We start from the raw sequence: 17,137 nt of genomic DNA, 5'->3' as shown, positions 1-17,137 counted from the left end.
ATGTTTTAACTCCAGCCAGCAAACAAGTACAATGCAGCTGTTCATTGTGGCTACCAGCACAAGGGGTAAAATAGCTCGATTTGTGGAAATTCCAACATTTCATATAACTGAAATGTAAAAAAATGTCGAGGCTGAAATAGAAATTTAAATGCATAGATTGCCTCAGTTACCACAGCCCAGTGAAAACTCAAGGTGGTATCATAATGTCTGATCTCAGGACTTGCAGTGTCCTTGCTGGAGGAGGTTCACTGGTGTGTGAAGGACAATATCCTTGCAGGGTCCCTCCTGCTGTTGCGCAGTCATAGTCTTTCTGGCAGCACTAAAGGACTTTCTGAGGACAAAACAACAGTCCTTTTAATGAATAAACAATTTTTTTATTTTGTCTTGTTAGTGGAAAGTTTATGGAGGACAGGGATTATGACTTAGGACCTATACACACACTTAAAACCCAGGAATAATACACTGCTTTTCACCAACCAGCTCAAAGAGCAGACAGAAGATGTCTGCCTCTATGTATACCTGAGGTGTTTCATGTTGAACTCAACAGAATTTCAAGAGAAGCGTAAGTCTCGTCAGCATACACTCATGACTGCCTGCCCTATCCTGCCTTGTCTTTCACATTTCCCGCAGTCATTGGAGACAAATGGATATGATGTAACTCCCATCTGTTCCTTAATTTACCACATCATACAATGAGGACTTGCTTGTGGTCCTGATGGAGACATGCTCTCCCTAGTACAATTTCTGGGGAACATGAACTCAACCATGGTGTATTCAACCAGAATCACCTCTATATTTCTGTGATCCTGCAGGTTTTGCCTCATGTGGCTAAAGAGGAATTTCACTGCCTATTTTGTCTGGACAGACTACACCAAGCACAATAAAGATGCACTGGGTCCTGCATACTGATTGTATCTTCTTGCTACAGCTCTTATCTGCTCTGATCATACAATTAGTATAACCATAGACATTAAAAATCCCACTTCTCTAAAACTGGTAGCATTGGTCTGACAGTTTTGGCCAAAGGCCATGCTCCTTCAGCTAAGGGTTAGTGCTCTCTAATCAGTTGTTATACAAGTCCTAAGGTAACAGATTCCACCCCAATACTTCCTGCTGGGAGAAGGGTAGAAGTGGAGAACATTCAATCAATGCACTGACCTTGCACTTAGTCCAGCAGAAAAGGATGCTGTTTTTTCAACACTGAGTAGTTCTCTGTGTGGGGTTTTGTTAGCATTGCCTGCTAGTGCTCCTCTGTTTCTGTCCTTAACTTTAGGTGGTAGCTCCCAGTCTTGTTCTCTGTCAGGGTAGCTTTCCCTAGACCTGAAGAGCAAGGACACATTTGTTCAGGCATGTTGAGAGCCTTACGAGTATTGCCAGGAAATCCTGGGAAATACAAATTTGAGAGACTTCACTGCATTCCTGGGATAATGTCTCTGGTCCTGGAGAGTGTCTCTGGTTTCTATACTCTTTCTGGTTTCTGTGGTTTAGACTGTGCAAGCATCTTGCAGAAGCTGTTATCACTGAAGGTCTTCAGTCAACATTAGTCATGTTCCACACACCTTTTGGAAGCCTCGGGAGTAGGGCTGTTCAGCTTGGTCTTACTTCTGTGCTTAGTAATTATAACTTGTAAAAATTTGTGTAGTTGATAAACTGCAGGGTTCAGCAGGATACTGGGTGTTCTAGACTGGTATTTTTATTATTAGGAAACACAAGGTGAATGTGACTTTACTAAAAGCAGTGGGAAATACATGTCAGTGACACTGACTCAGGTTACCCTTTGTCTACATGGAGATGTCCAGGTACTCTTCTTTTGGTTTTCTCTATCTGTGAAATTCTTTGCTGTAAGCCCAGTCTATTCTGTATTGTTCAGTTCTATACTTTTCAGATACAGAAAACTGGCTAATGAAGGCAGAGTGGAGCAAATTACTGTTAATGCCATTAGAAATGCAAGCACCCGCTCATTTAAAGCATTGCCCAGTGTTACTGAAAGTAGCATCTGTTTTATTGCATTTGTGGCTCTCCTCTTGGGAACTTTGCTGCAGGTAGCTCTGCCTCAGACATGCTCTTGAGTCCTGGAGCCATCTCACTGAAGTGTCCTGTGCCTTGCTGCCCTTGCTGGCTGGACTTTCTAGGGGAATCCCAAACTTAACCCTGTCACCATGCTGCTGTCTGACAATCAGCCCTGTCAGGGAATGTGCCCCTCTCACCATCCTTGCCCTGCCCACCCTGTTCAGGGTGGGGGATTGACACTGCCCCACCTGTGCTGGGAGCACCCTTGGCTGCTGTCTCACTGCTCCTCGGTGAGCATCCTCAGTGCTTCTGCTCCCCAACAGACAGGACAACAGGCAATAAAAACCAGTTTCAGAGGTGCCTTTTTTTTCAAAAACATTTATTGAGAAATGCCACATTAGGTATTCCCTTGAAAATTCAAATATCACTATTATATTGCACACTGTTTAAAGATCCCCCAATATTTTCATGTGTTTTTCAGGAAAAACACACTATTCCATACTATGATTTTTTAAAATTATTAGTTGAGTGGCAACTTCAGGACCAAGAGATCTGGTTTCTGTGCTTAAGGATAGGATCAGAAGTGTACTTTTAGCAAGCCCCTGGAAAGAAAGAAAAGTAAACTTTAGTCTGTGTAAGTAAATTTGCAAAGTGCTTTAACAGCCATTAAGTCTCCACTGAAGCTATAACTACAACCTTCCTAGGGTACTTCTGAATCACAGTACAAGACTAGGATGCAGGGTACAAAAGTTGCTGTTTGCATTTCTCTCTGTCTATTGGCACAGACACGGGTAGCATTTCCTAGCGAGCCATGGGCTTTTGGCTTTCCTGAGTACCCAGCCGTGACCCTGCACACCAGCTGCCTTCCCTCTGCTACAGGGAGCAGTACAGAGGGCTATGGGGCAGTGGTGCCCATGCCATGGCCTTGGGTGATAACAAATACCTGCTCTGTAGTGGAGGACTGGCTGACACAACAACTTGCTATTCAGAAGGTTTTAGCTGTCATTCCTTATCCCACAGTGCCGAACACATGTGGCTTAGTAAAGGGTCAACTTCCAGGCCAGGTCATGAGGTTGTAAAGAGTTTGAGTGCTCAGCTGCCAACAAAGAAGAATTTCTGCCTTCTGCGGAGCCCTAAAAATGTGTCCGCCTATTTCATGGGCAGCATTTGAACTAAAAGATAATTCCTGTACCTCCAGAAAAAAGTTCCCAAAATGGGCTTTAGACATGGTCTGTGTGCATGTATGTGGAGCAACTGCTGATTCCCACTGCCAGCTGACACAGTCAGAAATGCTGCTCAGATCCCCTCATCCCTGCTACTCAGACCACATAGGACACAAGTCGTGATGGAACTGAGTGTGAGAGTGGTCCTTCCTGGAGGCACCTTTTAATTTTTTCCTGGAGGACACTGCACAGACCCAAGGTAAGATGCTGTTATGTAAGTAGCCAAGACAAGCATTTCCAAGTGCAGGAACACCGGCTTTTTGAATACATCCCTACACTGTCTACTACAGTAACAAGGCTGATCTTCATCTGGTAGTGTACCAGTTTCAACACAGGATTCCAGTAAGTAGCAATCTTGAGGCTTCAGAACCAGCCTGTAGCAGGCTCTCGTTCTTGTATGGATTCCCCTTTATAGCTCTTTTCCTATTAAATCTAACACGAGGAAAATGTTGCTAAAAAAGAACAACCGCGCTTGCTGTAGTTCTGTCACATTAACAGCAAATGCAATCACCTACTGTGCAACTCAGTGAGTTTGCTAATTAGCCCGAAGTACCTGACTGAAGCACAGGCTGGAACTGGCCAGACATGCAGATTTCCTCCTGCTTTTGGCGCACTATGCGCTGGATGGCTGGGGGGAGGCCACGGGGATTGCGCGAGAAGATCAGGGAGTAGCCATCATCACAGGAGCCATCCTCCTTCAGGCTGCGGCAGGCGTAGGTGATGGCATAGTTATCATAGTCAGTGTCAATCACCCAGTAGTTGTCCCCTGAAACAACAGAACACACAAGTTTGTCACAGTGGGCACAACAGAGCAGAGGTGGATCCTTCAGCGGGGAGGTGGCAAACTCATGGCAGGGATAGCTTTCCAAAGGATCTATAATCACATCACACATCCAGCTTATCTCCACACCATGAGAGGAAGAATTGGGACAAGCACAGGGCATCTTGAGACCTTGATTTTCCCACAATGCTCAGTGCATTTTCACCTTCTGTTTCTTAGGCTAGAGGTATTAGGAGGACTAGGATTTTCTAGGTTTTCAATGACAAAATACCCCTTTATGTTGTTTGCTCAAGCATGGTGGAAGGAAGGACATACAGTACAGATTACATTTCCTATACAGGAAGCCTCAGTAAAACATTCCTCCTGTTCTCTAGCCTTGTTCTACTTAGTTCTTTTTGGTGTGGCTTATCTGCCAGTACTAAGGGAATATACTTCTTTCTTACACCTTAGAGGTTCTCACCAACTTCCACAGCTGAGGAACTGCAGCCATGGGAGGCTTGGGCACAAAGGATGGGCTTTGAAGGGCATGTAAGGTTCAGCATGAGCAGGTTCTGAAGGGTGCATTTGAGTTAACAGCTCCATTTCTTTGAGTCCAGCTGTGTCTATCTGAGGAGAAATGTGTCTTGTTGCTAGCGTGCACCTGTGGGTCTACATGTCTCCTCTGTTTAGCTATGAGGAGCACAGGGGTGACTGAGCTCAGCACTTCCATAATGCCCACAGTGGGCCCCAGGAAGTATGGCTTCCCTAGGCTGAACACTACAATTGGCTGTACAGAACCCATTGTGTGTGGCCCAATGCCTAGAAGCCTCCTTGTTAACATATATAGTGTATGAGAAGCCTCCTTGTTAACATATATAGTGTATGAGAAGGATCTATAGGGAGTCTCTGGATGCTACCCTTTCTGTGGAGATAAAACGCACTGCTTGGATAAAGCATGCTCCCCCCAAAGGATATTTCAGGGGGAGGGAGCTTGGAGCAATCTGAGCTGAACTGGTTTTCCTCCTTATATGTGGAAATGCACATCTGGACAGCTGTAAGCAATTGACAAATGTCAAGGGGCTGGAGAATTTAACTCACCACCACTGGAGAGGTAGCTGGCCAGTCCCTGGTAGGTCATATACATTTTTGCTGGAGTGGTTGGGTCAGGTACTGTGTACTGAGCAGCCATGTCAGCACAGATCACCCAGAAACTGCAACGAGATCCAGAAGATTCAAGGTAAAACCTGGCAGCATGAGAACTTCAAATGGGTGTTCTTGACTCAGGGCTTGGGCAAACTGCCTCAGGCATGGTCATGGCCTTTCTTAATGCAAAGTCACTAAGTAATGTCATCAAGTAATGCAAATTAATGCAAAAAATGTTCTGTGACATCCCCCCAACACACATCAATCACAGCCAGTGATGCTGCTGCTCTCTGGTTCCCAACTCTGCTGTATGGCTATGCTGTGGCTGGGGCAGTGCCCTCATCCTCCTTCAGTTCAGTAAGATTTTTGCCACCCATTTCTGTACAAGCAGACAGCCACCAAGCACAATAATGAATGTTGTTTCTTGGATCCCTGCTAGCAGTCTGCAGGGTGAGCTCACCTGCATTTGGGCTCTTTTGGGCTCAGGAGCTGTGCCCCAGAAAGAGGCAGGGAGTTGGCTCTCCCCTGTCTATCCTTTCCTGGCAATATGGGCACAGGAGTGTCTGCTACAAGCACAGAAATAGTTACAGCTCCTCTGCCAATCTGGTGAAAAGCTGTCACAGAGCCTTTGAGAATCCTGTGGGTGTCCATTTGTTCTAATGCCCTTCTCTGATTGGTATCTGTTTCCTTTGAATGCCATCCACATTTCAACACCGTTTGTCAAGCATTACCTGGATTAGTGAAACAGTGGAAGGGTTTTCATTCCCTTCCTTGCTCAAGCTGGGCTTCCTCTTATCCTACCTTTGCAGAAATAAAATTTGCAGCAGCCTTGAGACCCCACTTGTTTTCTTAAGAGTCCTTTCAGGCTTCTTCCCCCTTGCACAGTATGGCATGCCTGCAAAACCTCATTTGCCCATTCCCAAAATATCTTGGAGTGCTGCGCTATTATGCTCAAGGTTCATAGCCACCTGCTAGTGCTAGCATATTGGAAGCCACAGATTTTCTCTTTTGCACTCAGAAAGCTATTTAATCTCTCTACATGCTGTAATTCCTTGTAGTAATCATGACCAATAGAGAAAACTCTAAGCTTCCTGCCATCTGTCCATTGCAATTACATCTAAGAGTTAACCACAGGTTTTCCTCAGAAATCTTGCATCTTGACAGCTTTCATTAGCTCCTTTACTTGTTTGCAATTAATTTATCTAACCATTCCATCAATTAAGATTTGACTTAATAATTAACTTTATGCAGTAGTTTTGTGACGGACCCAAACCTGATCCAGGCTGTGAAGAATCTCAGGGCTCAAAAGTGTCTAACCTCTAGCTTCTGATCTGATACTTTGTCTAAACTTCCCTTTTTGATGATGAAAACCCGGCCATTTTGTGTGTTCAGGGTGGATCATAATCCATGTCCCCTTCATCCAGTACGTCATGACAGCAGCTAGAGCTGAAAGTCAAGAGAGCTCACCCAAAAAGCTTCACTCGGCCTTTGGAGGATGCCGTCATTGTGCCATCTTCCTCCACAGTGTATTCAGCAGAGATGTTGTCCTGAAGGAAAAGGCCTTCTGGATCCTTCTTGGCCAGGGCATACCATTTGCCTGCATACTGTCATGAAAGTGTATTGATATCTGCATTAGCCACCTAGCCATGGCAAGATTAGCACAAAAACAATTTTGTGATCGAAGCACCTTTTTAACTCCCCACTGCCTGATAAATGCCAGTCTGAGTTTGGGAGGGAATGTAGCACTCAGATGCTGCAGTGCTGCCTGATGAACCCTTGCCTCTGCGCCAGAAGAAGTGGGTCTAGCAGCTCTGCACTGCTATCTGTGTGTAGTCCTTGTGAGGTGAGACATTCCTGTCACAGTGACCCCACACCAAAAGCTTCTCCCATCCTAACACGTCTTGTGAGAGTCAGACTGGTTCTTCCCTGTTCCTGTTATAGCCCCTTCTCTTCCATGGAATACCATGCCAAATTCAACAATATCAAATTGCCGGTACAAAGACTGTAGCAAGCTGTCTGGAGACAATCTTTGTGGCTGCCACGGGCCACAGTTGATCTCTGATGGGGAAAAGGGTCTACTCAGCAAAGCAGAAAATTATGACCACATGCTCAAAACACGGAGAGGGTGTTTTGGGGAGAGTAATAGCAGAGAGAAATGGAGTGAGATTAAGGGAAAGAATATATCCATGCAAAAAATGGGCCCCTGAAAATGTACAAGAAGTATCTAGTAAAATGAAAACAAGATCTTAACGGGTGACTGACAGAGAGGAAGACCCTTAAAAGTTAACATTATCAGTAGAAATGCTGAGAAGAGCAGGAGCTGGCCATGTTAAAATTGATTCTGCAGTGAAGCTAATGACATCTGTTGGGCAAGTTATGTGCTTAAGCCTGCAAGGCCGTGATTCCCAAATACAAGAGCCCGAGCAAAAACTTTGACTTTTTAAGCTGGGATATTCCCAAAGCTCTCCCTGGACATGATTTGTTTCCAGCAAAGCCAATCTTGTATAAACAAAGTGCTTGCCACATCCCAGCTGCCCCTAGAGTTGTGGTGTTTGCTGACCATTAGTTAACACAGGTACTGACACATATCTGGACCTTTCCAACAGCAGGTTAGCCCTCATTTTCTCATCAGAAGCACAAATGATGTGTTTAAACAGGAGTCAGTGTTCAGCATACCAGACTAGGTAAGATTTTTATTTGCTATGACTCCCAGGAATGACTAGTGGTGGGTGCAAGTACCCTGAGGCTTGTGCTTGAGCTTCCTCTCTGATGTGGATCTAAATTGTTCCTTTCACAAAACTGCCCAAAGCTCAAAGTTGTGCCAAGCTAACAGAATATGAGCTCTAGCAACCTCCCTGGCTTTCAAGGCCAGTTTGACTGTAATGTTCAGAAGGTTAAACAGTGTTGAGAAAAGAAAACTACAGGAACAGCATCAGCAACACAGAATACAAAAGAAGTTCACATTTTGGTGAAGAACCCCTTTAGATGAATAAAACTCATAATCTGGAAAAACAGTTTATATGTAAAGCTTCTTCACATGTACTATTGAAATAATTGTAATTACCCTTTTTGGATCAAAATTGTCTTTCACAGAGAAAGACTCCACTGCACAGGTCTGAGCTAGGCTATATTCAACAGTGTAGAAGATCGAGGCCAGGAAAACATACTGTGCGTATTTCATTCTGCAAGACAAAAGCAAGCATGGGGGTTTATTTCATGCACATGGGGGTTTATTTCTTGCAGTAGATGGAGGTAGCTAGTGCTACAGATGCATTTCCATCATTTTAAGACTAGCTTCTTTCCATACTAGCTCTTCCATTCATACTGACAACCAGCTCTTCCATTGATACTGAGTCATTGTGGTGCCTAAATTCAGCCAAAACTGAACATCAATGGCAATTACTTTGGAGGAATATTTTGCTTGCCAGTAATGGTAATGCAATTCACTGTATTTTTGTATTATAAATCAAGCCAGACTATGGAAAAGGTCAGTAAGAACTGGCAAAAAATTGAAATGTTTTGAATTTTGTTTTCACAGGATGAAAAATATTCTGATGAGCTCTGGTAAAGCACTGTACATTATAAAGATGTTGTTTCTAATTATTTCACAGTGAGTGTCCACTTTGGTTTCAAGCCAGCAAAGCTGTGTTCTTTACCTCCAGTTCTGCTCACCAAAACAGGCCTTTCCTAGGTGCCTACTCTAATGGCATTAATACACCTTGGTATTGGCTGCCCTCTGACCATTCCTTCAACAAGCATGACAAATAATATTAATTTTCTAGAGGCTTGATCCATCATTGCAGCACAACAACTAGGTGCCCATGGCTATTTTTCTCCTTGAGTATCCCACCTCATCCATATCCCAGCCTATTTGTTTCTGAGACTTCAGGAAGAGAGAGCCTTCATTATACATTCTTGCAGAGTATTTGAGACTGAATACCTGTCCTGATGCTAAGATAAAACAGTTATCTAACACTTGTCAGCACCATCCAAGCTGAGCTACCAACCCAGAGCCCAAACACCCAAGCAGCTACACTAGGCTGCTCCTAGCTGCTGCCATGCAAGCTGCATTTCCCTGCTGCAAGATATGCCAGTCTGATCCACCTCTGCTGAAGAGAGACCTACCTGCTGAGTGGAGATGTTGGAGATTCTTGAGACTACTCTGCTTCAGTCTTTGGACTGCAGGTAGCAGGAGGGTTTTGTGTCAATTGCCCTCCGGTTCCCTTTAAATAAGGAATCTGCAAAGTCACTAATTGGTTATTTTTCCTCGTGTGCCTGAATAAAACACTTAATCTTGGATAATCCATTATGTAAAAACCAACTGTAATCCTCACACTGGTGGGTCTGACTGCTATACTAATGCAAACACAGCTTTTACATAATGGAAAAAGCTGCCCAGAAAGCTAATAAATCTGATGATTTGATTGTACCACTGCTTTGTCTCGTTGAAGTCTTTCTGCCTCTAACACATGTTAAGAGAATAAGCACAGAGCTTTAATTAGAGAAGCACTTGGGCTACACACACGCATCTGCATAGGCACATGTTTTGACAACTTGCATGGAGCAGGTACATAATTAGCTTTTCTCGTACCTGTATCATCAAATTAAGGTGATCCTTTCAAGAGTAGGAAGACATTATGCATTACCTACATGCAGGAGGGGACAAAAAAGTGCAAGAATGCAGTTTAGCCTTCATGTTCATATCAAAATCTTGAGAGTCCCCAGTTCACCTGTGCAATGAAACATTTTTATATAAATTCTTCTTAGCCAATTTTGTCAACATTTCCAGTCACATAAATACTACAGCTCTTTTCTTTCCAAAATGTTCCTTCTAGTAGCCTCTCATGGGAATACAATACATCAGAAAAAGACAAGAAGGCAGAGATCACTAGAAGAGTACTTTTGACAGCAAACCATGCCTGCCATTCTCAAGCACCCAAATAATTTCTCTAACTGCAAACATTGCTCCTGAACTCTTTTCCCAGGCTCACCTGGGAGATCTAAGACTTCAGATATTAAAATAGGAGTTGATGGTACTGGCAGTCACTCCTCACACTGGGTGCTAAGTGATGGGGAGCCTTGGACATAACCACTAGGGACAACCCTGTAATTCCTATGGAGTCAGCCCAGGAAGTCCTGAAGCTTTTGATTCTGATCCAACAGTCTGGACTTCCAGAGTGAGGCTAAAGCCTTCTGAATGTTTTGGGCTTGCTCCAGTGGTCACTTACTGCCTCTTGCCCAGGACTTCTTGAACAGAAGCAGACAACTTTGCCCTGGAGCTGGTGTGAACTCTGTTGCTTTCCAGGCAGCCTGTCTGGGGCTGCCCATTGCCTGGAAAAAGCTGTCCTTGCTTGCTGCCAGAGCAAGGCCTCTGTGCAGCTTCCATTTACACTTTAGAGGGAGGCAGTGGTACTTTGCACTCAGTGTAGTGACTGAACCTATCCTGTTCATGCCATCTGCATGTCTTCAGCAGCAGTCTGGGCAAGTCTATGCAGGAATGAGCTCATGGTAACTGGGACTGCTCGGCCACTTGAAGGGTCGCATAAAAAGTAACTTCTTAAACTGCACTTCAGGGCTAGACGCCCATTAGGTTTTAAAGGGACTGACACTGAATATAAAATACACTCTTTCATCCTGACACAGGGATTTGACAGAGAACAAACTGCAGTGTTTTCTGTAAATTAGAAGGCTTCCAAACACTTAAAACTTCATCTGTTTCCAACAAAAGAGATTAGTTTATGTCCATGTGAGACATAGGTGACACTTGAAGCCATGCTTAGATGAACCACTTAATCCCCTGGGGATTAGACACATGCTAATAATAGCTAATCACAGCAAAAGATTTTGGTTGGTGAGCATAACATCTGTCACTGCATTATTTGCTGTTTAGAGCAAGAAGAAAACAAAATCAAATTTCTCTTCATTTTTGCAGTATTATGGCCATTTGTACTGTGCATAGGGAGAAAAAAAAGGGGGGAAATCAAAGCATTGAAACATATTCCTGGATTTGTTGAATTTGATGTAACATGAAACAGATTTTATGAAACAAAGATGCCCAAAGATGTGTTTGGTTGTCAAAGAAGATACCCAAGAGCTTGTTCCAAACTTACTCACCAAAACTGGCTGGTTTTTAGTAGAAGAGATGGCCTGACTGTTCAATGTATTGAACTCAGAACAAGGGTAACTGGTAATTTTAATGACATGCAGCAAAACAGGTATGCAGATGAGATGGGTAATCTTATCTTTTTCCTGTGAAATATATCACCAGCAGTTTCAGATTTCCTGCACCTAGCAGATCCTCCTTTTGCCTTTTTATTGGAATAAGCATTGGGTAAACTGCTCTGGGAATTGCTGCAGTTGCACTGCCATCTCAGATTTAGTAACTTGTGCTGCTAGCTCAGCAGCCAATGCCACAGGATGAGAGCTCTAAATACGCTCCTGCATCAGGCACTAAGTTCCCTGCTGCCCAGTGGGTGATCAAATTGTGGGTTTGTTTGCCAGGGTTCTGGAGAACAGCTACAGGCAGGTGCATTCTGAGTTGCCCCTGACGGCTTCTGCAGTGCTTATTGCACCATGACTTGTGGGCCCTTGATCCTCCCGCTTTCGATCTAATTCACGCTGCTGACGCCGGGCTATTTTTCAGGGATGGCACACGGCAGTGCCTGCATTGCTGGAGAACACACACCCCAGTCCCAGGTTTGCCAAGGGCTGAGTGGTAGTCTGCTCCACTCCTGGTCCTTTGTCGGGGCAGGACACGGGAGAAATAAGGCTTCCCCACAGTGGGACACCACATTTAGGCTGTGGTCATAGAGGTTTTCAGTTTCTGTGACTTCTGCTCAGAAATACTTAGGATCTTTTCCAAGGAAGGGAGTGGTGCAATCTAGATGAAGAGGAAATTGTTTGAAGTTTGTTCTTCTGTGGTTCAAGGGTAAGATTCTTGGGAGTGTTAAATAATTAGGTTAAAAAGGCATCATAAATCACTGCCTTAGGACTTTCAAGGCAATATAGAAATACCTCACAGTTTGAAATGACAGGAACTGAGATACAGTTCTGAAAAAGGATAGTGTAATTCTTGCTGAATGTATTGACTAACAATCGGCAGAGCAGGGCCTCATGCTCCTGTGCAAACAACACATCTCAGAAAAAGGCACACACTTTTCACCCTGTTTTAAAGTGAAACGGGGCGGCTGCTCAAAGCAAGAGAAGTCAAGAAGCCTCAGCCTCTCTGTCATGATGGGCAGTCACCCTGGAGGGAGTGGTTTTCTCAGAGCCTTGACAAGAGCCTGCCAGAAAAATTAAGTTCCAGCCTCTCTTCCAAACCCTTCCATATCTTGCTGCCTTGGTAGAATAGGGTGAATGCAGAGCGGGCTAAAATCTCTCCTTCAGAGGGATTTTACCACAGAACGATCTGCCGGCCAAAGAAGCAAATTTAAGGTTTTGTGCCATCTGCTGGTTTCTGCACAACTGTGCAGATGGTGGTTGCAGCTTGATCAGCGAGCTGCTGGGTTTCCTCCCCAGCCATGGCAGTTTCCCAAATGGCCTGCTGCTAATCTCTACCAAAAGACAATTCAGGCCTGAGGCAACCTCATGAAAAAGAGACTATTTGGAGCCATCAGATAAAAATATGAACTTTTTCTTTGTAATTTTCTAGTACTTACTATAAGACACACAGTTGAAATATCTTTATACCTATCTGATATTTACTACTGCTGAATGGATCCATTTCCAGACATTGGCATGTTTATTCATTTTAATTGCAACATTTGTTTAAAGATACAATATTTGCCTTTTTCATGCCAAACTGACGGGTCCTGGAGGGCAAAGACCAGCCCTTTTAGCCCAAGAACACTGGAGAGCCTGCCATTTCATCGTGGACAGGGTGGGAGGCACCTGCAAAACAGGAAAGGAGCTCAGTTCTCTGGAGATAAGGTCTTTACACTTGAAAAGATCTCTGATATGCCTCTATGGCCTGATCCTATTCTTCTCTTGGAGGAAGGCAAGGGGAAGGCAAGAAGAAAGAGATTGTTTCCTTCAGGCAGCACTAGCCTCTCCCACATTTCAAAATGGGCTAACAAACCAGAGTTAATTTAATCCCTGGTGTTATTCCCAGGATGTCTTCCAAAAAGAAGGAGGCACAGAGGTCATGTGAATATCCCTGAAGATATAAACCCTGCGCGTAGTTTTCTCTTTCCTTTTCTATTCCTGCAACAGAAACAGTTTAACACAAAAAATGTAGGAAGAAATCTATAGGCTCTATCTGGTTGCAAAGCATTATGTAACAAGAGACCATGTGTCCACATGTTTCAGACAGTAAATTCTGCCTCCAGATTATTACATCAGATTATTTCAATGGGATATATACAGCTCCTTACGTAGCATGCATCTCAAGGTGCTTTACAAAAGTGATACTGCTGGCACAGAGCTTGAGTAGTTATGGGTAAGCCAGGATGTCCATGCCAGCCCGATGATGGATTTAAAAGCTAAAACCAGAAGCACAAATTACAAAAGCCAAGGAAATCTGTATGTGCACGCAGTCAAAAGCCATTGGCCGGGCACCTGGCCTTAGTAGGTGTTAGAGGACACAGTTTCCATGTGCAACAGAAGGTGCAGAGAGGGGAGGTTTAGGTCAGAGCACCTTTCTGCACTCCAAAGGGAGGGCAGCTGTGAACACAAGGCTGATTAGTGAGTCACAGAGCTAAGAAAATAAGCAAAGGCTTTCACATACAACTGCACTTCAGATTTCCATATCTGCTTCTTCTGCAGGAGAAACGGATGGAAGTATGGAGCGAGGGGAAAGAGAGGAGTTCTCTAAACTGTCAGAAATGACAGAATGACTTCTTTTTCATGGAGGATTTGTTTGTTTGCTTTATGTTTTAAGCAGCTGATCTTTAAAGTGAAGACCTCAGAGAGCCCAAGCCTTCCACGGACATGTTTTCACCATGGCACACTTCTCATCACTTACACACAAAAATTATTAATTTTACAACAAGTCCAGAAGTTCCAGTCAAATCTCAGAGTCCCATGGTGTTACCACCTCTGTAAATTTACAACTGGAATACTCAACCTGAAGATCAAGCTTACATCTGCTTCAAATAGAGCAACAAGCTGGAAACACTGAAAATTTCAGAGTTGCCTCAAAGAGAGAGGCCCATTAAAAATACCACTACAGCAGCCACCTCTGCTGTAGGAACTGGACACTAAGCATCCCTCTGTCCACAAGAAGACAAGGAAGAGGAGGCAGGCCACAGTGTGGCCCAACACCATCAAAACCCCTGCAGGACTCCCTGCAATCCTGTGCCTGGCAGCCTAGCATGGGGAGCTGTGCCCACTCCTGTGAGGACCAGTGAAACTCCTGTATGACCACTCCTGCTGCTGGTCACTGGAATATGAGTACTTGCTTCCTCTTTGCTGAAGCCTTGTGTCTGCCAGTGCCGCAAACCGCTTCATACTGTTCTGACAGGTGCATGGAGATTATACAGACACTTCCAGCTTCTTCTTGTGATTTTTTGCTTGAATTCTTCTTACCCATGGTGGCTATGCTTGTTCCCACTCTTCTGGTTCCACAGCTTTTTATCGACCCAGTAGCCCTTTCAAATTCCTCATTACTTGCTCTTCCATTACTCTTGAAGTTAGATTAATTTTCTGCACTTCCTTTCTTTTCTCCTGACCACCCTGCTGTCTGTCTTTTTTCCCCCATTGTGGCCGTTTCCCACAAATCCTCTCCCTCATCTGTCATGCTATCCTCTTCTTCTGCAAACTTCTGCAAATCTTTCCTTTGAGTGTCTTCTTCATTGTTTCTTCATGAGACTGCATAAGCAAACTTACTTCTGGGTACATCTGAGCGCATATTTTGTGTCATTAGTGTTCCTTCTAAGAGTTTTCATATGTCCCACACCACTGTGCTTTCCTTAATTCCATGCCCAGAGCATTTTGGGAAGAAACTTAGGAAGGAAGTATTTTGTGCACATGGCTTAGTTTGAGAAGAGTTTAAAGATCATTTTAGTCCTTCATCTTCATAGAACATTTGATGAATGAAGTAATCTTCTTATCCAAGGTCCAGTGATTTGTGCTAAGAGCTTTGGATACAATCTGTCAATTGAAACACAATAAGCTCATGTGCACTTAGGGCAGAGATTTCCACTGCTACGGTATTGGTGTATTTTTTTACAGAGCCATCTCTCCATCAAATTAAGAATAAGAGAAACTGTGCATATTTACAACATATGGAAGGAGGAGGAAGTCAAGAAGGCACATCCAGCCTGTGGAGACTTACAGGCTCAGGTACATTTCCAGTCTTCTGGCATGGCAGAGATACATTTCCTCAGAAATACCTCTCAGAATAGTAACAATCAGACTTGAAAAACGCCAAACTGACCTGTGTGCTCTCATGCCCCTTCTACAAGAACCTCCAGATGGAAACCTCTAATTCCTTCAATTCACCAATGTAATACAAAAAGTTTGATGCTACTTTTAAGATAATTTTCCAAAGGAAATAATAAATTGAGCACTGATGTTCCTTTGTCACAACAAGTTGGAGTCAACATTCTGGCCAAAATGCAAGCACATGACAAAGTGCCTCCCCTTTGCAACTGGACTGCCAGCAGCACGCTTTCCCCTGTACACAAAAGTGCAAGGGATTTATACATTATTGCAAACATTTCATGATCTGCCTGCAAGTCCGCTATCAACTGTCCTGCCAGCAAGAAAATACAGCTCCAGTATAACTAGCTACTGCTCAACTGCAGTTTCTGCAGAGCTATAGTCTGCTGCTGTGTTCCTGTGTGGGAGTCAGATTACTGTGTTTCTGTGGGATAGTCAGATTGCACTACAACAAATACACCTCAAGGTGTGCTCGCTCACGTCCCCGAGCTGACACTTGTCTGCATGGCTGCCAACCTGCACCTCTGGTGGGCTCCAAGCAGCTCCAGGCGCAGAACTTGGTGCTTGCTCAGGTTGGAGGAGGTTCTCCAGCCCCTGAGCTTGTGATGAAGGGTAGCCCTGATCTCTGCACCCCCAGCCTGGTGCCATCCCCAGCCTGGTGCCATCCCCACGGGCCAGGTGCACTCTGTCCCAGTCCAGCCCCGACCGGCTCGACCACGTGCGTTGACAGGGAAGCTGTGGCAGTATCCCGCCCACTGGTGGGTGCACTAGCTGGGACCACATACCAGGACTGGGGCCCAGCAGAGTCTAGGGTGAGATCCCAGATGGCAAGGTTGGGCTGCGGTGGCATCTAAAGGTCCCTGGAGAGCCACAGAGGGGAAGGATAGGGGGAGAATGATGAGCAAGAGCCATAATGTTTTGCATGCCAGTTTTCCATGTGACAAGTGATAATCCATGTGCAGCTGAAGGAGGGGGCCAGACTTTGGGGGACAGAAAAAGACCCTAGCCCAGGAGGGGTAAGGGAGGTGGCTCTGATCCTCACTGAGTCCCATGGCTGCAGGCAGGAAAGCTTATTCTTGTATAGAAGCAGGTGGCATGAGAATATTATGTGGTAAATCAGATAAGCTGCAATCTCTTTATGCCAACAGATGAGTGAGTCAGAAAGGTTTGAGTATAGTTGTCAATACAGCATCCTGTAAGGATAATGTCTAATCAAATTAGATTAGACACTTGCAGCTCCCATCCCCACAGGCTTCTTGTTTAGGGGGAAAAACAATGTTCCCATGTAGAAAGAACATAAAGCATCTTAGCAGCCTGAGCACCCTCAGCACATCTCATCCCACCTTTTGCTTTCCAGGCAGCGTTTGCCCCCACTGCTTTGGACACAGTCCCATAAATGGCCCTAGCATTGCTGCTTTTCCTGGGCAGTATGTTTTGCACTACATCAGCCAGATGATTTTACTCCACAAATTTTCAGTAGTTTTCATGCTAGGACTAGGGAGAGACTGTCATATGAGTTGTTGGGAGGGGAGGAATTTTAGTCCCAGAAACTCCAACTTGATTTCCCAGCTATCAGCCAAGCCTTTGGGACAGCTTAAATATTTGAGGTTTCTAATTGGAA

The 17,137-nt window shown here is 44.4% G+C and overlaps 1 protein-coding gene across 1 annotated transcript; it reads right to left on the bottom strand.

Moving 5' to 3' along the window:
* Nucleotides 1–2,372: 2,372 nt before the first annotated feature.
* Nucleotides 2,373–9,418, bottom strand: LOC119695435 (purpurin). The gene is made up of 6 exons (XM_038123936.1): nt 9,262–9,418; nt 8,201–8,318; nt 6,604–6,740; nt 5,092–5,204; nt 3,787–3,999; nt 2,373–2,612 (listed from the first exon to the last, which is right to left on the bottom strand). The coding sequence occupies exons 2-6, from the start codon at nt 8,315–8,317 to the stop codon at nt 2,602–2,604; spliced, it is 591 nt and encodes a 196-aa protein (XP_037979864.1). The 5' UTR covers nt 8,318; nt 9,262–9,418; the 3' UTR covers nt 2,373–2,601.
* Between the last annotated feature and the right edge of the window lie 7,719 nt (nt 9,419–17,137).

Source organism: Motacilla alba, chromosome Z, assembly GCF_015832195.1.
Source record: "Motacilla alba alba isolate MOTALB_02 chromosome Z, Motacilla_alba_V1.0_pri, whole genome shotgun sequence".
Lineage (NCBI taxonomy): Eukaryota > Metazoa > Chordata > Aves > Passeriformes > Motacillidae > Motacilla > Motacilla alba.
The sequence above is the reverse complement of the archived record's forward strand: the minus strand, read 5'-3'. Positions and strand labels throughout refer to the sequence as shown.